This window comes from Akebia trifoliata, chromosome 4 (genome assembly GCF_017979445.1).
Source record: "Akebia trifoliata isolate Shusen 1 chromosome 4, ASM1797944v1, whole genome shotgun sequence".
NCBI classification, from domain to species: Eukaryota; Viridiplantae; Streptophyta; class Magnoliopsida; order Ranunculales; family Lardizabalaceae; genus Akebia; species Akebia trifoliata.
This window is the reverse complement of record NC_141378.1, coordinates 1225696-1248225: the sequence shown is the minus strand read 5'-3', so window position 1 is coordinate 1248225 and position 22530 is coordinate 1225696. Positions and strand designations below refer to the sequence as shown.

At 31.8% G+C, this 22530-nt stretch overlaps 2 protein-coding genes across 2 annotated transcripts; both read right to left on the bottom strand.

Annotated features, from left to right (window-relative positions):
• Positions 1-10311: 10311 nt before the first annotated feature.
• LOC147402777 (putative germin-like protein 2-1) lies at positions 10312-12679 on the bottom strand. The gene is made up of 2 exons (XM_086437600.1): positions 12518-12679; positions 10312-10973 (listed from the first exon to the last, which is right to left on the bottom strand). The coding sequence occupies exons 1-2, from the start codon at positions 12636-12638 to the stop codon at positions 10417-10419; spliced, it is 678 nt and encodes a 225-aa protein (XP_086293726.1). The 5' UTR covers positions 12639-12679; the 3' UTR covers positions 10312-10416.
• A 1522-nt stretch (positions 12680-14201) lies between these two features.
• Positions 14202-17017, bottom strand: LOC147402776 (germin-like protein subfamily 1 member 16). The gene is made up of 2 exons (XM_086437599.1): positions 16863-17017; positions 14202-14952 (listed from the first exon to the last, which is right to left on the bottom strand). Exons 1-2 carry the CDS (start codon positions 16981-16983, stop codon positions 14396-14398), a joined length of 678 nt encoding a protein of 225 aa, XP_086293725.1. The 5' UTR covers positions 16984-17017; the 3' UTR covers positions 14202-14395.
• Between the last annotated feature and the right edge of the window lie 5513 nt (positions 17018-22530).

Sequence of the window (22530 nt, the reverse complement as noted above, 5' to 3'; positions counted from 1 at the left end):
TGAGGGTGAACATGGGATGGGTTTTGCCCACCAGGTGTACAGTCGACCCGGACTATGGAAATTCACTGTGTCTTTATAACTGGGTCACAAATGCGGGTGTGACAGTCGACTTGACCCGACTCAGTTTTTCTGGGTTGGCAGAGCCCCGTGAAGAGGAAGTTGGCCGAATTTACTTGCCTGGGGTCTTTGCACACGAAACAGTTCACAAAAACTGAATCAGTAGAGGTAGAAATGATTTAAGATACTATAAAATAATAATAGACCTTTAACAATGTAATTAAGGTTTGTATGATTGCATACCAAAATCATTTTCTTAGGAAAAAAATGGTTTTTAGAAAATGATGTTGTCATCACGAATTGACTTTTCAACCAACTCATCATTGACGACCATGCCAAGTCGATTAAAATATATTGAAATTATTTATTATTAAAAGTCATTTTAACACCTTAATATTTAGATTCATATTTATTTACTTTTTCTCTCAAAATTGAAGGTAGAAGAACTACTATGACTGAGAACCAAAAGAAATATCAAATTCAGTCTCGACTGGGGAAAATTTTTTCAGTTTTGTCTTATATGGATTAAAAATTATCATGTTGCATGTGTCGCTTTGTATCTTTGTTCAGTTACCATTAATTGGATATTCCATTCCATACTTCTATTCCTTAAACATTTGACAGAATAAAATAAATGTTATTTGTCAATCACAGATTTTTTGTTTTCTTTTTTACAATAACAATGACAATGCTTGAATTTTTTTTATTGCTCATTGATCAAAACAGTTTTTTTTAAAAAAAATCATTTTTCATGTTGATCATAGGTTTCTACTTCTCCCTTTTTTTTGTGTGTGTGCATAATGTAAGATTAATTAAATGGACTGTTGAATGCTCCATACCGAGTCATCTTGAACGAGTTTTCTGATACGTTTGAGACTTGTCATTCAAAAAATGAAAAAATTCAACGTGATGTATTAAATATTGGTTAAATTAGTGACTTGTGAGTTGGTCTCATTTAGCTCCGATATCGAGTTAACTCGGACGATACATCTCAGTCTCGAAAGAGTTTTAAAACCATGCTCATATCTCAATTTCTTGACAGCGAAGTGTGTAAGAATCATAGATGCTTTTTAACTTGTATCAATGAAAAACATCTATGGTTCTTACACACTTCCACGTCGGAAAAGTGAGATATGAGGTACAATCTTGAGGTCACTCTTCCATGACTCTTTCTAAAACTTTAGCCATTGAGTGGTGAGATGTTAAGGACAAGAGCGGCAAAGCTACGAGTATACTTCTATATTGTTTTATCTTCTACAACTCTAAGGACATGGGCAGTTGAAGTAAGTGTAGAGTAGACAAGAGGCGTCGTGGCTGTTGTGTAAATGTCTTGTATTCTGTTGTGCTACGTAGAGTTGTAAAATTTAAGAGATAAAATAGTGATTGTTCTTGTTCTGTTCCGTGGACGTAGGTGCATTGTCGAATCAGATAAATTCTTGTGTTTTGTGCAATTGTGTTATCTTTACTCTTATAACTTTTCAGTGGTCTCATAATTTTTTTTCAAAATTATATAATTTTTTAAAAGAGATTTACTGCGACAGTCCTATTTATTGCAATTTTATTACAAAATCTCCCTTCCTTAAACTTAACAAATTAACACTATAAATTTGAATTTTATGGCGTGGATTCCTACTCCAAGGGCTGCTGAGGCACAAACTCGATAAAGTGAGTTTTGGTGGGTAATAAACTTCAAAAAGTAAGATTCCCTTATATTTGTCAAAACTCCAAGACAGTTGGGAAGAAAATCACCTAATATGTGAGCACTGTAATCCTCTACGCCTCTATCTTCCTTAATAAAAGTGGGGAAAAAAATCCAATAGTTATAACATCCTATCCGGGGAAGAAAATCAATTCAATATTAGACCAACAAAAAACACCCAACATTCAATATTCAATAATATCTATGATGCTCAAATAAACTTTTGAAAAACCATTTTCAACCACAAGAATTGGATGGAGGAGCTTATTGTTTTTGTTGCGCCATTGTGATCTCTAGCTCCTTCATCTCATTCATCATTTTCTAAAAATAGGAAAGACATTAATGTTTGAAAATATTATTATATAGTAGTTAAGAATAATGTATAATGGAGGAAAACTAGTCTAAAATAAAAAATAAACATCCAAATTAAATAACTGACCGATTTTTCATCTTCGTCCCATCAAATATATGATTGTACGTGACAAGAAAATCAAAAGATTTTTTTTGAAAGTAACATTCAAACGAAAGGTAATTTATGTACTTAAAGATTCTATTTCTTAAAAAATGAGATCAAACGACCTTCTTTCGTAAAAAGACGGTCAAAAGACCTTTTTAAATTTTTAAAAAAATATTTAAAAATCATTATTTTTTAATAAATAATAAAAATTAAATTAAAATTTTAATAATTTTTCCAATTTTAAATTCAATCAAAACATGCCACGTATGCACTGGATGTTGGTATAGGAAGATCATCACCCACCTTATGATCATGTTTGGTAAAATTCGCCTGTTTTTTTTTTACAAGTATAAAATTTGTCGATTTTCCGTTGTTCACCTCTTGTAGAAACCCTACAAGGAATATCACTTTCCACCATTAGTGAATATAATTCGCATTGATTATTATATTCACAAGATTCTTTTTCTCAAATTTTCATTTTTTTTTTTCTTATTCTTTGTTTGTTGTCAAGAACGATTATGCTTGTTTTGACTTTTCTCAATGCTTTTTTTGGTTCAAGATCCTGTGAAGAGTGATGTGCACAAATTGAGAGTTCACCGATTTCTCGTGAAAAGATCCTCAGTTTGACTAATTGTTATTTGTCAATCACAGTTTTCAGATTTCATTTTTACAATAATCTTCAAAATGATGAGTGGTATTTTTCATGTATATTCGTTGTCACTGTACAACCAATATATAAAAAAAGAATTTCTCACAATTAAGTCAATCACCAATAATAACTCTTATTTAAAGTCATGCAATCACACTCAATCATACCTAATTAAGTACGATCTTACAGCTACTTTCAATATTAGTACAACAGAAGTTTCAAAAGCCAATGTTTGGATGCTCTCCAGATGGGAACGTGTGCAAATCTTCCAATAAAATGAAACCCAACATTCAATTAATAACTCTTATTTACAGTCATGCAATCACACTCAATCATATCTAATTAAGTACGATCTTACAGCTACTTTCAATATTAGTACAACAGAAGTTTCAAAAGCCAATGTTTGGATGCTCTCCACATGGGAACGTGTACAAATCTTCCAATAAAATGAAACCCAACATTCAATTATTATTTTTTAAGTCTTTTCACTTAACTTGAAGATTAGTTAATCAATTTTCATTTACTTTTGCAGGTCCATGAAAAACTGTAATTTTCTACTGTTTTGACTTTAAATTTGTGCGGAAAACAATTTGCCAACCACTGATTTTTCTTCATGATCAACAAATCATTTTCTTACTTTTCTTAGAAAAACAATTTACTAACCACTAGCAAATCAAATAAAATCAATATTTATTTTGTAAACAACTTAAAAAAAAATCAAAAGGCACACATAAAAAATGAAAGAAAAAAAATTATAATTTTATTTATAAAATAAGTATTTAAATTATAAAAAATTAATTATTTTTATAATTATCTAAATCAATATATATATATATATATGGGTCAGGTTCAAGGGACATCTAAGAAAACATATGTAAAAACAATGTAACATTTATAAAATTTTAAAATATGGGTTAGAAATTTTGGATTGAGCTGATTTTTTGTGAGGATGATCTCTATGATGGGAAGATCATCCGAAAAAAAATATTAGTCCAATCTAAAACTTCTAACCCCATTAAAAGTGATTTAGAATGTGGACCGTCGATTTTTTGTCAACTTTTTTCAATAATTTGTAAATCACTTTTGATGGATTTAGAAATTTTAGATTGAGCTGATTTTTTGTGAGGATGATCTTCTCATCATAGTGATCATCCTTGCAAAAAATCAGCTCAATCCAAAACCTCTAACCATATTTTGGAGAACCATTGTTTTTTCATATGTTTTTACATATGGCCCTTGAACCGCCCCCTATATATATCTTATATATATAGATATTATATATATATATTGTAAATTTCTAATTTCTAATTAATTTTAAATTATATTAATACTTATAAACCTAAATAACTTATAAATTATTATATAATTTATATATAATAAATTTAAAAAAAAAAAAAATTAATAAGTATTTAAATTATTAAATATTTAATAAATTTAATAAATATTTATGTATCATAATTTAATAAATTTTTTATTTATAAAATAAGTATTTAAATTATTAAAAATTAATTATTTTTATATTTTTTTATAAAATCATCTAAATCAATCTTTTTTTTTGTTTTTTTATTTATTATAAATTTCTAATTTCTAATTAATTTTAAATTATACTAATATTTTTATAAATAAAGTTTATAGGCACTCCAAATTTTATTGATTACACAAAAAATAAATAAATAAATAAGAAGTAAAAGTTGGGGTACTAAAAGAAACTATCTCATTATTTATGAGATTTGGTTTAGGATTTTATATAAGCCTAATCATAATTGTAAACAACTATTAAAGGTGTTTGAACAAGTATTATAATGTTGAGATTATAATTTGAGCCAAATCTTTACAATGTTTAAAGAATGTGCATTAATATGTAATTGGAGCGTGAAAAATAATTTAAGAAATAGGGAGTGGAATAATTAAGATTTGAGGTGCCAATAATGTCTCTCTAAAAATTTTGGGGTGCCAATAGTAGTTCTCTAATAATTTAAGAAATTATGTTGTAATAGTTCAAATCTTTCAACAAAAAAATAAAGATTTAATCATTATAATTTATATAATTATCACAAAAATCAAATTAAAATAATATTTTTTTTAATTTTTTTATGTAATTCAAGCAACAAAAATAATTTTTCACAAAAATTTTCATGTTGAGTCCAAACAGTAGAAAAGGATTTGGAATCCAACATGAAGTCTAGCTAATATTAAATAATAGCTATGATGTGCAAATAAACTTTTGAAAAATCTTTGTCGTCAGTATGAGTTGAATGGAGGAGCTTATTGTTTTGCTTCGCCATTGTGATCTCTAGCAGGTTCTTTTCTCACATCATTATTTTATAAAAGTAGGTAACACATAATGTTAGGAAGTCCTATTACATAGTAGTTAAGAATAATAATGGAGGGAGATTAGTTTAAAATAAAAAAAAGCGTTTAAGTTAACTAACCACCCCATCAAATACATCGATAAAGAAATCATCCTGTCTATTATTTGGTCCTACATGAAGCTTTAGAAGTAAGCATCAAGATCTTCTCTGCTCATGATTTAACTTTCAATTTTGTCGCCGTGACAAATCCACAATCAGAGCCTTTACTTGCATATATAAATCATCAAATCTCCTGTTAAGTGCCTTTATTATCAGCAGCAAATTTAAAGCACACGACTCTTGCAAGCATAGTGAAAGTAAAAACAAGGAGATGAAGAAACAGTTTTAAAAAATGAAAACACAATTAAGTTAAATAAAATCAACTAAACTGAGAGTCTAATATCTCAATTTTTTCTATAAAATATGTAACAAATTGGATGATGAAATTAGGAATCAATAGAAAAAAAAGGACTTTAAATTTTCAAAGATGTTTATTTTTCACTTTGTTCGGATATTTATAAGCAAAAGCAAATGAAAAAATGTGGGGTGATGATCATATTAAATGGATCTTCAACATGTTATAAGCATTTGATTTTGATGTACTTCGACTATATGGGAGATTAATGAAATTTACTAAAATACTCTTATTGATCTTGTGTATTGTTTTTTGTGTGTAAGAATGAAGTGTTAGAATCATTGTAAATGGCATGGTTTAGTGAATAGAATTGATAAAATAAAATAAAAAATTATTTTTAATTTTTATTATATCCACCATCAAATACTACACACATTACTCTCGTTCGAACGCCAAACCTCCCGTTCGATTCATTCTCTGATTCTCAACTAATGACAAGGTTAATTTAGAGTTTATCTTTTCAACTAATTATTCTAGGTTTGAGTTATTGCCATTCACATATATAATTAAATTTTGATTGGGATTTCCTTAATTATACATATGAAATCCCAACAAAGATTCCCTTAGTGTTTAAAACATATAGGGCTCGTATCAATTGAATCTCCCAAACATCAAACTTTTGTAAACTTTTGTTTCTTCATTTTAATATAATTTTATATCTTGTTTAGAAAGAAAAAAAAAAGTCATGTTCCTATGTATTTTAAATCCAATCAAAACATGCCATATAGGCATTAGATGTTGCTATAGCAACATGACAACGTTAGAAGTGTGCAATTAGCCAAAAGTATCTTAAATCTAACCAAACATGCCACGTAGGCACAACATGTTGGTATAGGAAGATCTACAGCCACCTTATGATTTGGTAAAATTTGCCTTATTTTTTTACAATTATAAGGTTTGTTAATTTTCTATTGTTTACCTGTTGCATAAACAAGTGTTTTTTTTTCTCACAGTCCAATATCCATTTGGTATGTGGCGCAAGTGACATCAGCAATAAGAGAGAAAATTTCTCTCTCCTACCAACAACGGAAAATGGAAAATTTTTGATTGATCACCTTTTGTGATTTAAAGTCATGATCCGATGTTATAGGATTGTACAGGACGAAATTCTACGAACTTAAAAAAAAAAAAAATTGAAAAAAAAACCTTTAATTTTCATCATTTAATTTTAATTTTAAATTTGGATACTCGATAGCTGTCTATTTTCAATTCCATGGATCAAACTCGAAAATCATTTTTTTTTTTTTTAATTTTTCTTTTTGAATATGAGTTTTTAAATAAAATCTAGAAGTTAGATTGACAAATGATAATCTTTGTGGTCTCAATGACCCATTTTCAGATTTTAAATCTCAAAATTAAAATTCTTAAGGAGAGGACATGCGGCATGAGAGAGAAATTTTTTCTATGTAGTTGATGTTGTTTGCGTCACACGTCAAACATTTATTGGTTGTGAGCAAAAAATTCATTCTTGTGAAAATACTATTAGGATTATCACTTTCCTTAAGGGATTGTTTGCTCACAGCAAAATAGGAGTTTGACATGTGACGAAAATGACGAATGTAATCAAAGAGAGAATTTCTCTCTTGTTCTAAGTAGACAAAAAAAAAAGAAATTTCTTGTGTAGAGGATGAAATTCTATGAAATTGTAAAGAAAAAGAAAATTAAAAAATAAAGTATTTTTCATCATTGAATTTAAAATTATAAATTTGGGTGTTTGACAGACATCCATTTTCAACATTCAACATCTTGGATCAAGTTAGAAAATATATATTTTTCAAAAAAAAAAAAATTTAATATGAATTTTCCATAAAATCTAGAACCTACATTAGATTGCTAAAGTTTAATCCATGTGGGCTCAAAGACTCGATATATGATTTGAAATCTAAAATAAATAAAATGAATCGTGAAAACATGTGGCACATTCAATGACTCTCCTGACGTGATACCCTTGGGAAGCGTAGATCAGTACGCTTTGGGATGCAAAATTGCTTTTTTTTTTTTTTTTTTTTTCATAAAATGTGCATCCCGAAATGTATGGATCTACCAATCAAAACTTGTTACGTCAGGAGAGTCTATTGAGTGTGCCACGTGGGATATTCATCAAATAAAATTTCTGCGCAGAGGATGCGCCGAAATGCTTACGTCACCTGACAAATCACTCCACTTTCCACCATTTGTAAGTCTAAGAATTTCCTTTAAAGATCAAATTGTCTAGTAAAAACTTGTTAAACCTTTACAAAATCAGATCAATGAACCTCAATGACTTTCGTAAACCTGTAAAATCATTCAACACCGTGTGGGGATGATTCCTAACCACCCATGCTTCTTTGAAATGCTTTTCAGTCATGAAAAATATTGGTGGTGCATGCACTTCATTCACTCTGTATAGCTTTATTTTGTTTTCAGAAAAGTCAGCATGTCAATTTCTTAATCTTCACCAACCGGGGGTTAGCTGAGATTGTAAGGACAGTGGCGGTGGAACACGTGGGGGGTCGTGGCTCCCACAAAATTATTAAAAAACATGCTTTTATACTGTGTTATCTTCAACAGCTCTACGTAAGGACCGGGTAGGCGGAACTGTACACGAAGACTATGGGAGTTGCCGTGGCGCCCACAAAAACTTAATTTTTTAAAAAATACTGTGTTATCTTCTACGGTTCTACGTAGTGGGGCTGAACTACTTTTTGGAGGGGAAGCGGATCCTATGTAGCACAATGATTTTTTCTCACAATAGCCCAACAGCTATTTGACATGGGGCGCCAATCACATCAGCAATGGAGAGAAAGTTTCTCTCTCATGGCCACATCACCTCTGCCCACAAATTTATTTTTAAAGATTTCAAATCTTAAAAAAATATCGTTGGCCCACAGTGATTATCACATTCACAAGCCCTTTTAGATTTCATGAAAAGTTACAAATATTATTTTCCCTACGTGATTCAAGGTGTTGAAAATGAATGGTTACTAACCATTCAAATTAAAAATAAAATTGAAAGGTGAAAGCTAACTCTCTCTTTTTAATATATATATATATATATAGGGTGGGGTTCCTACGACCCCATTACGACTCACATTGCGACACAGTGTTTTATCTTATATGAGCAAAAATAATTAGAATGGACTGGTTTTTTGTGAGAATGATTTCTATGGTGAGGAGATTATCCTTGCCAAAAATCAGCTCATTATGAAACTTCTAACCCTATGTTTACAAGTTGAAAAATTTTAGACCGTCCAATTTTTGTAAATCAATTTTGATGGGGTTAGAAGTTTTGGAATGGGATGATTTTTTGCAAGGATGATCCCCTCGTAACAGAGATCATTCTCACAAAAAATCAGTCCATTCCAAACATTTTTGCCCATATAAGACAAACACTGTGTCGCAATGTGAGTCGTAATGGGGGTCGTAGGAACCCCACCCATATATATATATATAATATATATATATATATATATATATATTTGGACAATAATAACAAGCATTATAATATTAACATTTTTGTCATGTAGGTAGTATGAGCACGTCTTGTAATTGAGTCCATACTCATTCAACACCCTGTGATACCCCTCTCGTAGAATCACCTATAACTGATTGTACATTTTACGTATAGATGCATAGCTGCTCATGTACAATACATGGTGCATAAATAGATGCTTATTTGTTAATTCCTTTGATCCTACCCTTGTTTTCTTTATGTATGTTTGTTTCTATTTATGGATTGGAGAGGCATTTAATTTTTGTGGAGGGATAAAATCGTCTCCTATTCGGTTAGTCCATTCGCACTATCAATGCGCATCTCGAGGTGGACATGTAGTATCATTTAAAGAGAGTTCTATCTTATTAGAAAAGATTCTAAATTTAAAATGATTATTCTCCTTGTTATATAATAGTTAATTTGAATAAAGGGTAATATGATTAATTATAATTAATTATGATTAATATTCTAATTAGGGTTTATTTATTTAAAGGCCTTGAGGCTAATGTTAAAGAGGGAGGAAGAAAGAAGGAGAAGGGGAGAGGAGGTTATGTACATCTAAGATTTATAGTGAAACGACTCCCTAAGCTCGTGGATGTAGACACGTTTGTCAAATCACGTAAAAAATCTTTCTGTGTTTTTTCTTTTTTCTTTTTGTTATTTTTTCTATTATTTCTATGATTTATTGGTGAATAATTTTGCTAAAAATTAAATCTCGAGGTCAATCACAAAAATGACCTCCACAACTTTGAATTTCAGACTGTGTAAATAAAAAATCCAACGCTCAAGTTCGATTCATATCTCCATAACACATCTCGTAGATACTTATCTAGAGGAAAAATCTCAACAGTTTGATTTTGTATTTAAATGGTTGGGATCATGTGTTTTTTCCATGAGTCATTCTTCACGTAAAAGACTTGGTCCTGATCCGTTGCTTAATATTGTATAGGTGATCTAATTTTGGGCAAGATTTCTTTATGGACTCTGAATTTGTGGGACAAGACTTGCATGCCTGCCGATATCAGATTATTATGTTGAGTTGCAATATGAAATACCATATATACCGAGAGAGATGTTTCAAGAAAAAACGAAGTATTTTGCAAAAGTTACTGAGCCAACCATCTTTATTTCAATATTTATGAAAGATCGTCCCTAGCCATATCCACAGTAACAATAGAAAACAAGTTTTTCACCATCTGAAAACAGAAAGATGGTGATGGTAGTACTACTACTAGTACTAGTAGTAACAAACTTAACAATCTGAAAATAACTAACCATGGTGGTAGTAATACTACTAATAGGTAGTAACAATAACATTAAGGGTTGCCTCTCAGGGACAAGAATTTAGCTTGTAGTGCATCAACTACCTTCTCTGCTAACAAGAAAGCTCTAGCCAGAATGTAACCTGGCATTGAAGGGTATGCACCGAAAATTGCATTGGCTTCGGTTAGCACACCTGGATTCTGGCTATTTAAGGCAGCGAAGGCAAGCGCTGGTCCCTTCCCTACATTTTGTTGAAAATGTACAAGTCCACGTGGGAATACGAACACATCACCCACCTCGAGTGTTGTACTATAGAGAGTGTTGTTTGGGTTAGTGGTGATGAATCCAACGAGGAGCTTGCCTTGGATCACAACGAGGACCTCACTGGCCCGAGGGTGATGGTGGGGCCGGTTTTGCCCACCAGGTGCAAGGTCAATTCGGACCATGGAAATTCCCAGCGTGTTGAGACCTCCGAACACATCTACAAATGCGGTTGTGACTATACCCGAGACTTCGTTGTTAGTGTTTCCGGGTTGGCGAAGCCCCCTGTAGACAAAGTCGGTTGATTTTACTTTCGTTGGGTCTTTGCACGCGAAACCGTTCACAAAAACTGAACCAATAGAGGCAGAAATGATTTTAGATACTTGAAAAAAAAAATATGACGATAATAGGCCTTAACGATTTCATTAAGATCTCTATGGTTGCATAGAGAAATAGTTTTCTCATGAAAAATCTATTTTCCAAATGGTTTTGAGAAAATGATTTTTTCCTGAATCGAATAATCATATACTTTTAAATTGAGTTTTCCAAACTGATTGACAATGCTTTAAGTCGGCTCAGTATCGATGTCAATCGAGGCAACACTGGCAAGTCGATGAAAATATATCAAAATTATTAATCATTGAAAATCATTTGAACACCTTAGTTTTAGATTCATATTTATTCAATTTTTTTTTTCTCTAAAAAGTAATTAAAGGGACCAATTAGTTGCACGTCACTAGTAGTTAGTTGCAGGCCAACCTTGAAAAATAACCTCTCTTTTTTGTAACCTCTATTTTAGATAGGGTTGGCAATAGATTAGTTCGGTATTGGATTAGTACCACTCATCCATGAATCCAAAAAAATTTCAACATATATCCGATCCGATACGATCTGAACACATGCCTTATTTTCAATTGATAAATTTTCAAAAAATTTAAAAAATATAAAATCATATAAAAAAAAAAAATTTATTTCCAACTACAAATATAGAGGGAAACCAAAAAGACTAAAATATTTTATCTATATGTATTCATATGAAATTAAGAATAATAAAATAATTATTAAAATATGTTTGGATTGGATTGGATTGGGGTAGATCCGAATCCGATCCAAAATTGTTTCGGATAAAAAATTCCAATGCGACTATGATTCAAAAATCCGATTTTTCATTTTGTTTTGGATCGGATCGGTTCAGACTAGTTCGTACAACATGTATATTTCGGATCACTACCAAGCCTAATTTTAGATTTACTAATTGCACTTCATTGTTAAGATTTAGGTTTATTCATCTTCTTTGTTTGTGTAAATTGTAAATATGCTTGTTATACAATCAAGTATTTCTTAAGAATAATGATAAATTAACTCCCCTTCCTTTTACAAATTCTCCCCAAGCCCTCTCCACGTGGTTGTGCATAAAACCATTGATTTTTTTTTAAGATACACAACTATACATATTTATGGGTATCTGCAGTTGTATATCCCGAGGTTTTCTGTATAGTCACGTGGGAGAGTGAAGGGTTTGGTTAGGGAGAGAGAGAGTTAGAAAATCACGACTCGTTTCTTAGACTATTGAACCAACACTAATTTACGTGAGCATAGTTGATGAAGGATAATCAATCGCAAAAAACAAAAAAAATAAAGAAATGCAATATTTTTATTTTGAATGCATCTATCCAAATGGAGTGCAAAGGGAAGATATTAAGTAACGGGGCTCATTTGGGTGGTGTGCAACTAGTTGGTCCCAAAATATAAATGTTGAAATACCACTGAAAATTGAAAGGAATGCATGCCAAACTTGGATTCGACTCGGCAAGTTTTCCATTAAGTATTGTCCATGTTTCGGACTAACTCATCGAGTTTTAAAACTTTGCTGTAACAAAAAAATTTAAATACCATGGCTCTGATAATCAGCAACACATAAGTCTTGAAGTGGGTCGGGATCGGAGGCATGAACAAAGACAAAGTTACAAACACAAGCAGAGAAAATCAGAAAAACAAGAGACGCCATGTTCATGCCTACTTTACTCTCTACTTCTTTTGTAAGTGTTCTGAGAGGTTATTACCTATATATATATATATATAGGCTCTTTTTCACAGTAGGATTACGATGTGAAGGGTGTCAAGAGAGGTTGATGTCAATTTCTTAACCTTCTTCCACCGGGGGTTAGCTGAGATTGTAAGGTCAGCGGTGGCGGAACACGAGGGGGCGTGGCCCCCACAAAATTGTTCAAAATCATGCTTTTTGTGTTATCTTCAACAGCTCTACGTAAGGACAGGGTAGGTCGAACTGTAAACGAAGACTAAGAGGGCCGTGGCCCCCACAAAAATTTTAAAATACTGTGTCATCTTCTACAGTTCTACGTTGGGGACGGGGGGCTGAACTACCCGTAGATCACGGGTGCCATAAGTGGGAGGGGAAGCGGATCCTATGTAGCACAACGTTCCTGTGACGAGTAATTTTTTTTCTCACAATAACCCAACAGCTGTTTGACCTGTGGCGCAAATCACATCAGTGGAGAGAAAGTTTCTCTCATGGCCACACCACCTCTGCCCACGAATTTATTTTTGGGGAAATTATAAAAAAATAATAATAGTAATAATTAATTTTTAAATGAATCAAATTTTTTAAAAATCGTGATTATAATCATGATCGTGATCAAGATCACGATGTGATCGTAAATTCTTTTTGATTTTTTTAAAAAATTTCCCCTTCATTTTTTAAGATATCAAATCTTAAAAAAGATCGTTGACTCAACATTGATTATCACATTCACAAGCCCACAACAAACCCTATTAAATTTCATGAGAAGTTAAAAATATTATTTGCCCTACTTGATCCAAGGTGTTAAAAATGAATGGCAACTGTACATTCAAATTTAAAAATAAAATTCAACGGTGAAAGTTATCTCTCTCTCTCTTTTTTAATTTTAATTTTAATTTTTGACAATAATAACAAGCATTATAATATTAACATTTTTGTCATGCAGGGAGTATGAGCAAGTCTTGTAATTAAGTCCATAATCATTCGACACCCTGTGATACCACTCCAGTAGAATAACCTATAACTGATTGTACATTTTACGTATAGATGCAGAGCTGCTCATCTACAATACATGGTGCATAAAGAGATGCTTATTTGTTAATTCCTTTGAAACTATCCTTGTTTTCTGTGTGTATGTTCGTATTTATGGATTGGTGAGGCATTCAGCTTTGAATTTCAGACCATGCAAATAAAAAATATAACGCTCAAGTTCTATACATATCTCCATAACACATATCTCGTAGATACTTATCTCAACAGTTTGATTTTGTATTTAAACAGTTGGGATCATGTGTTTTTTCCATTAGTCATTCTTCATGTAAGAGTCACGTGGTCCTGATCCGTTGCTTAATATTGTATAAGTGATCTAATTTTGGGCAAGATTTCTTTATGGACTCCATGAATTTGTGGGACAAGACTTGCATGCCTGCCAATATCAGATTATTATGTTGAGTAGCAATATGAAATACCATACATACCGAGAGAGAGAGAGAGAGAGAGAGATGTTTCAAGAGACAACCAAGTATTTTGCAAAAATTACTTAACCAACCATGTTTATTTCAATATTTATGAAAGATCATCCCTAGCGATATCCACAGTAACAATATAAAACAAGTTTTTCACCATTGAAAACAGAAAGATGGTGGTAGTAGTAGTAGTAACAAACTTAACAATCGGAAAACAGATAACCATGGTGGTAGTAATACTACTAGTAGGCAGTAACAATAACATTAAGGGTTGCCTCCCAGGGCCAAGAATTTAGCTTGTAGTTCATCAACTACATTCTCTGGTAGCATGAAAGCTCTAGCCAGAATGTAACCTGGAATTGGTGGATTTGCACCGAAGATTCCATTGGCTACAGTGTGCACACCTGGATTCTCGCTATTGAAGGCAGCGAAGGCAAGCGCTGGTCCCTTCCCTATATTTTGTTGAAAATGTACAAGTCCACGTGGGAATACGAACACATCACCCGCCTCGAGTGTTGTACTATAGAGAGTGTTGTTTGGGTTAGTGAGGATGAATCCAGCGAGGAGCTTGCCTTGGATCACAATGAAGACCTCACTGGCCCGAGGGTGATGGTGGGGCCGGTTTTGCCCACCAGGTGCATAGTCAACTCGGGCCATGGACATTCCCTGCTTGTTGAGACCTGGGAACATGTCCACAAATGCGGGTGTGACTAGAGCCGAGACTGAGTTGTTTGTGTTACCGGGTTGGCGGAGTCCCCTGAAGACGAAGTCGGTTGATTTTACTTTCCTTGGGTCTTTGCACACGAAACCGTCCACAACAACTGAACCATTAGAGGCAGAAATGATTTTAGATACTAGAAAAAAAAAAAAAAAGAAGATAATAAACCTTAATGATTTAATTAAGGTCTCTATGATTGCATAGAGAAATCGTTTTCTTATGAAAAATCTATTTTCCAAAATGGTTTTGAGAAAATGATTTTTTCCTGAATTGAATAATCATATACTTTTAAATTTAGTTTTCCAAACTGATTTTCAATGCTTTAAGTCGGCTCAGTATCGATGTCTATCGAGGCAATGATTCATGTGGCAACACTGGCAAGTCGATGAAAATATATCAAAATTATTAATCATTGAAAATCATTTCAACACCTTATATTTATTCATTTTTTTTTTTCTCTAAAAAATAATTGAAGGGACCGATTTGTTGCACATCACTATTATAGTTGGTTGCAGGCCAACCTTGAAAAATACCTCTCTTTTTTGTAATCTCTATTTTAGATAGGGTTGGCTGCGGACCAGTTCGGTATTGGATCAGTACCACTCCAACACCAATCCAAAAAAATTTCAACATGTACCCGATCCAATCCGAACACATGCCTTATTTTCAAATGATAAATATTTAACAAATTTTAAAAATATAAAATTAAAAGACAAACACAAATTTAATAATTATTAAAAAAACTAATAATTATTGGATCTTCCAACACAAATTTAGAGGAAACCAAAAAGACTAAAACATTTTATCTATTTGCATTCATATGAAATTAAGAATAATAAAATAATTATTAAAATATGTTTGGATCGGATTGGGGTAGATCCAAATCCGATCCAAAGTTGTTACGGATCAATGATTCCAATCCGAATATGATCCGAAAATTCGATTTTTCATTTTATTTTGGATCGGATCAGTTCAAACCAGTTCGGACATAATATATTTCAGATCATTACTAACCTTAATTTTAGATTTACTAATTGCACTTCATTATTAAGATTTAGGGTTATTCACCTTCTTGTGAATTCATCTTCTTCGTTTGTGTAAATTGTAAATATGCTTGTTATACGATCAAGTATTTCTTAAGAATAATGATAAATTGACTCCCCTCCATTTTACAAATTCCCCGCAAACCCTCCCCACGTGATTGTGCACAAAACCATTGATTTTTTTCTTAGGATACACAACTGTACATATTTATGGGGATGTGCAGTTCTATATCCCGAGAAAAAAAAGCTATGGTTTTCTGTAAAGTCACGTGGGGAGAGGGAGAGGGAGAGGGAGAGGGAGAGGGAGAGGGAGAGGCGGGGGGGGGGGGGGGGGGGGTTGGTTAGTTGGGGAGTAAGAAAATCACAATTCGTTTATCAAACTATTGAACCAACACTAATTTACGTGAGCATAGTTGACGAAGGATAACAAAACACAAAAAAACAAAAAACAAAGAAATGCAATATTTTTTATTTTGAATGCAACTATCCAAATGGAGTGCATAGGGAAGATATTAAGTGACAGGGGCGCATTTGGGTGGTGTGCAACTAGGTTGTCCCAAAATATAAATGTTAAAATACCACTGAAAATTAAAAGGAATGCATGCCAAACTTGGAGTAAGAAAATCACAATTCGTTTATTAAACTATTGAACCAACACTAATTTACGTGAGCATAGTTGACGAAGGATAACAAAACACAAAAAAACAAAAAACAAAGAAATGCAATATTTTTTATTTTGAATGCAACTATCCAAATGGAGTGCAAAGGGAAGATATTAAGTGACGGGGCGCATTTGGGTGGTGTGCAACTAGGTTGTCCCAAAATATAAATGTTAAAATAACACTGAAAATTAAAAGGAATGCATGCCAAACTTGGATTCGACTCGGCAAGTTTTCCATTAAGTATTGTTCATGTTTCGGGCTAACTCATTGAGTTTTAAAACTTTGCTATAACAAAAGAATTTAAATACCACGGCTCTGATAATCAGCAACACAGAAGTCTTGAAGTGGGTCGGGATCGGAGGAATGGACAAAGACAAAGTTACAAATACAAGCAGAGAAAATCAGAAAAACAAGAGACGCCATGTTCATGCCTACTTTACTCACTACTCGTCTTGTAAGTTCTCTAAGAGGTGTCTTGTAAGTACTCTAAGAGGTGATAAATATATATAGGCTCTTTTTCATGGTGGGATTACAATCAGTGTTTTAAAAACGACAGTTTGGCTGAAAACGACGTCCATTTTGCATTTCTCTTGTAAGAAAAGGCAAACGAAAAAACGTGGGGAGATGGTCATATTAAATGGCTCTTCAACGTGTTATAAGCATTTGACTTTGTTGATCTTTCTTCAACATGTTATAAGCAATCGAATTTGTTCGACTTTGATTAATAAAAAAAATACTAAAAATACCCTTTTTGATCTTGTTTATTGTTTATGTGTGTGTGTGTGTGTGTGTGTGTGTAAGAAGTCACGGTATCGGTATAAATGTAGGGCACGGTTCATTGGAATTGATAATATATATATATATATATATATGGGAAATGTTCAGCACCCTAAGTTTTACCACACACTTTAACAAACGTTTTTTGTCCTACATGGGTTAGAAGTTTTGGAATGAGCTGATTTTTGGTGAGGATGATCTTTATGATTAGAAGATCATCCTCCCCAAAAATCAGCCCATTCCAAAATGTTTAGCCCCATGTTTACACGTTGAAAAATCGTGGACCGTCCATTTTTTGTAAATCAATTTTGATGGGGTTAGAAGTTTTTAAATGAGCTGATTTTTGGTGAGGATGATCTCCTCACCATAGAGATCATCCTCACCAAAAATCAGCTCATTCCGAAACTTCTAACCCATGTAAGACAAAACGCGTTTGTTAAAGTGTGTGGTAAAACTAAGGGTGGCGAACGGGACCCTATATATATATATATATATTATATATATATATATAGGGTCCCGTTCGCCACCCTTAGTTTTACCACACACTTTAACAAACGTTTTTTGTCCTACATAGGTTAGAAGTTTTGGAATGAGCTGATTTTTGGTGAGGATGATCTCTATGATTAGAAGATCATCCTCCCCAAAAATCAGCCCATTCCGAAATGTTTAGCCCCATGTTTACACGTTGAAAAATCGTGGACCGTCCATTTTTTGTAAATCAATTTTGATGGGGTTAGAAGTTTTGGAATGAGCTGATTTTTGGTGAGGATGATCTCCTCACCATAGAGATCATCCTCACCAAAAATCAGCTCATTCCGAAACTTCTAACCCATGTAGGACAAAATGCGTTTGTTAAAGTGTGTGGTAAAACTAAGGGTGGCGAACGGGACCCATATATATATATATATAGATATATATATATAGGGTCCCGTTCGGCACCCTAAGTTTTACCACACACTTTAACAAACGCGTTTTGTCCTACATGGGTTAGAAGTTTCGGAATGGGCTGATTTTTGGTGAGGATGATCTCTATGGTGAGGAGATCATCCTCACCAAAAATCAGCTCATTCCAAAACTTCTAACCCCATCAAAAATGATTTACAAAAAATGGACGGTCCACGATTTTTGAACCTATAAACATGGCGCTAAACATTTCGGAATGGGCTGATTTTTTGGGAGGATGATCTTCTAATCATAGAGATCATCCTCACCAAAAATCAGCTCATTCCAATACTTCTAACCCATGTAGGACAAAAAACGTTTGTTAAAGTGTGTGGTAAAACTTAGGGTGCTGAACATTTCCCATATATATATATAAAATAGTTTTTAGTCTACCCGCCATCAAATACAATGCACATTACTCGCCTAAACATCAAACCTCCTGCCTGGTTTATTCTCTAAGTCTCAACTAGTGACAAGGTTTAGAGTTTGTCTCTTCAGCTAATTATTCTAGGTTTGAATTGTTGACATTCACATATATAATTAGATTTTGGTTTGGTTTCCTAATTATATATGAGAAATCCCAACTAAGAAACCTTTGGTATTTAAAATGCATTGGGCTCCTAAACAAATTGGGCACGAAGTCCTATGTGTTTAAAAATTCAACCAAAACATGTCATGTTCACACCAAATGTTGTAGTAGGAACGTGACAATGTTGGAAGTGTGTAAAATAAGTCAAAAGGTATTTTAAAGGAAAAATAATTAAAAAGAATAATTATTATTTAATTATTAGTTATTAAAAAAATTATAAATTATAAATATTATTTTTTAAATACTAATTATTTGATGGGACCACCTTAGTTGAAGTTTTCAAATTTACCCTCGTCAAACTAGTCAAATGACCTAATTTCAAATTTTTTAAAGTAAAGAGGAAACAAGGTTGTCAAATGGCCTAATTTCAATTTTTTTAAAATAAATAGTTGAAACAAGACAGACAACCTAGTTTGAAAAAAAAAAAAATTGCAATGATAGAAATTTGATAAAAAGAGGCGTTCAATGGCCAATTTTCAGTTACAACCATCCATCTATCGCTTCTAAATATGGGAAGAGATTTCTTAAAGGGCCAAACGACCTTGTTTTGAAGTAAGCGATTTCTTAAACAAGTCGATCAAACCATCTCCTTTCATAATAGGCCGATTAAAGGACCGTGTTTTGAAAGTTTGTACATGACAAGACAATCAAAGGACATTTTTTGAAAGTAACGTTCAAACAAAAGGTAATTTTTGCTTTTAAAGATTTTATTTCTTAAAAGATGCCACGACCTTCTTTCGTAACAAGACGGTTAAAAGACCTTTTTAATTTATTTAAAAATCATTATTTTTTTTAATAAATAATAAAAACTAAATTAATTTTTAATAATTTTTCCAATTTTAAATCCAACCAAAACATGCCATGTATGCACCGGATGTTGGTATAGGAAGATCAACACCCACCTAATGATCATGTTTCATAAAATTCACCTTTTTTTTAACTAAGTATAAGATTTGACGATTTTCCGTTGTTCACCTCTTGTAGAAACCCTACTAGGAATATCACTTTCCGCCATTAGTGGATATAATTCGCTTTGATTATATTCACAAGATTCTTTTTCTCAAATTTCCATTTTTTTCTTTCCTTAGTGTTTGTTTGTTGCCAAGAACAATAACGGGGTTTTTTTTTTTTTTGACTTTCCTCAATGCTTTTTTGGTTCCAAGATCATTTGAAGAGTGATGTGCACAAATTGAAAGCGAGAACCTATCAGTGAGAGTTCACCAATTTCTCGTGAAAAGATCTTCAGTTTGATTAATTGTTATTTGTCAATCACGGTTTTCAGTTTTCATTTTTAGAATAATCTTTAAAATGATGAATGGCATTTTCATTCATATTGGTTGTTACTGTACAACCAATATATAAAGAAGAACTTTCTACAATTAAGTCAATCACCTATAATCACTCTCATTTACAGCCATACAATCACACCCAATCATACCCAATTAAGGACGATCTCACAGCTAATCTCAATATTAGTACAACAGCAGTTTCAAAGTCAGTGTTTGGATGCTCTCAAACGTGTGCAAATTGATAATGTCTTCCTGGAAAATGAAACCCAACAACCAATTATTATTTTGTAAGTCATTTCACTTAACTTCGGTGTTTGACGTATCCAAAACTTTAAATTTGTGCGGAAAATGATTTGCCAACCTCTAATTTTTCTTCATTATCAACAAATCATTTTCTTACTCTCCCCTAAAAAACAATTTGCTAGCAACTAGCAAATAAAAAAAAATCATAATTTTATTTATAAATAAGTATAAATTATTAAAAATTAATTAATTTTATAATTATTTTTTAAAATTATCTAAATCAATCTTTTTTTCTTTTTTTGTAAATTTCTAATTTCTAATTAATTTTAAATTATATCAATAACTTACAAACAGGGGCAGATTTAGAGTGGGGGCAATGGGGGCACTTGCCCTCACAAGAATTTTCAAACCTTCTTTGGAGTAATGAACAATTGCTCTCCCAATTTGTTTTACACTCTTAGTTGCTCCTACAAAATAGTTTCCATTGTTATGTGGCCCCCACAAAAAAAAATTACAATCTTCGTTGCCCTCACAAAAAAACTTCCACTCTTACATTGCCCCCACATGAGTTAAATCCTGACTCTGCCCCTGCTTACAAACCTAAATAACTTATGAATATATATAAGTTATAAACCTAAATAAATTATAAATAGTTATTTAAAATTATATAAATTATAAAACTTATAAATATACACTTACATAACTTATAAATTTTATATAATAAATTTAAACAAAATCAAAAGGCACACGTAAAAAATGAAATAAAAAAACATCATAATTTTATTTATAAAATAAGTATTTAAATTATTAAAAATAAGAATTTTTTATAATTTTTTTTTAAAATTATCTAAATCAATCCTTTTTTTTTGTTGTTGTTGTAAATTTCTAATTTGTAATTAATTTTAAATTATATCAATATTTTTTTTATAAATAAAACTTATTGGCACTCCAAATTTTATTGATTACACCTAATTAAAAAGAAAAAAAAAAGGAAGTAAAAGTTGGGGTACTAAAAGAATCCATCTCTTTATTTATGAGATTTGGTCTATTTTTTTTGTTTAGGATTTTATAACCCTAATCATAATTGTAAATAACTATTAAAGGTGTTTGAATGAGTGTTATAATGTTGAGATTATAATTTGAGCCAAACCTTTGTAATGTTTGAAGAATGTGCATTAATCTGTAATTGGGGCGTGAAAAATAATTTAAGAAATAGGGATGGAATAATTAAGATGGGAGGTGCCAAGAATGGCTCTCTAAAATTTTTGCTGATAGTAATTCTCTAATAATTTAAGAACTTATGGTGTAGTAATTCAAATCTTTCTAAAAAAAAAAGAAGATTTTATAAATATATTTTATATAATTATCACAAAAGTCAAATTAAAATTATGTATTTTTAGCTTTTTATGCAATTCAAACAATAAAAATAATTTTCCACGAAAATTTTCATGTTGGATTCAAACAATAGAAAAGAATTTGGAATCCAAAATGATTTAGTCTAGCTAATTTTAAATAATAGCCATGATGTGCAAATAAATTTTTGAAAAATCTTTGTCATCCATATGAGTTGAATGGAGGAGCTTATTGTTTTGCTTCGCCATTGTGATCTCTGACGGGCTCTTTTCTCTCATCATTATTTTATAAAAGTAGGAAACACAGAAGTCCTATTACATAGTAGTTAAGAATAATAATGGAGGGAAATTAGTCTAAAATAAAAATAAGCCTCCAAGTATATGGATAAAAGAAATCACCCAATTATTTGGTTTTACATGAAGCTTTAGAAGTAAGCGTCAACTTTCAATTTTGTTGCCGTGACAAATCCAGCATCGGAGCCAATGTTAGTGCTTTACTTGCATACGTAAATCATCACATCACCTTTTAAGTGCCTTTATTATCAGCAGCAAATTTAAAGCACTCTTGCAAATATAGTAAAAGGGAAAAAAAGGAGATGAAGAAACAGTTTTATAAAATGAAAACACTATTAGGCCGAATAAAATCAACAAAACTGAGAGTCTAATAGCTCAACAAATCAATTTCTTTCAATATCTCAATTTTTTCTATAATATAGATAACAAATTAGATGATGTATAATTAGGAATCAATAGAAAAAAAGAGTTTTAAATTTTCAAAGATGTT

Coding starts and splice junctions, on each gene's coding strand:
- LOC147402776 (XM_086437599.1), bottom strand. CDS start 16,983: ATGAACATGGCGTCTCTTGTTTTTCTGATTTTCTCTGCTTGTATTTGT. Junction 14,953..16,862: donor TGCTGATTATCAGAGCCGTG/GTATTTAAATTC, acceptor CTAATGGTTCAG/TTGTTGTGGACGGTTTCGTG.
- LOC147402777 (XM_086437600.1), bottom strand. CDS start 12,638: ATGAACATGGCGTCTCTTGTTTTTCTGATTTTCTCTGCTTGTGTTTGT. Junction 10,974..12,517: donor TGCTGATTATCAGAGCCATG/GTATTTAAATTT, acceptor CTATTGGTTCAG/TTTTTGTGAACGGTTTCGCG.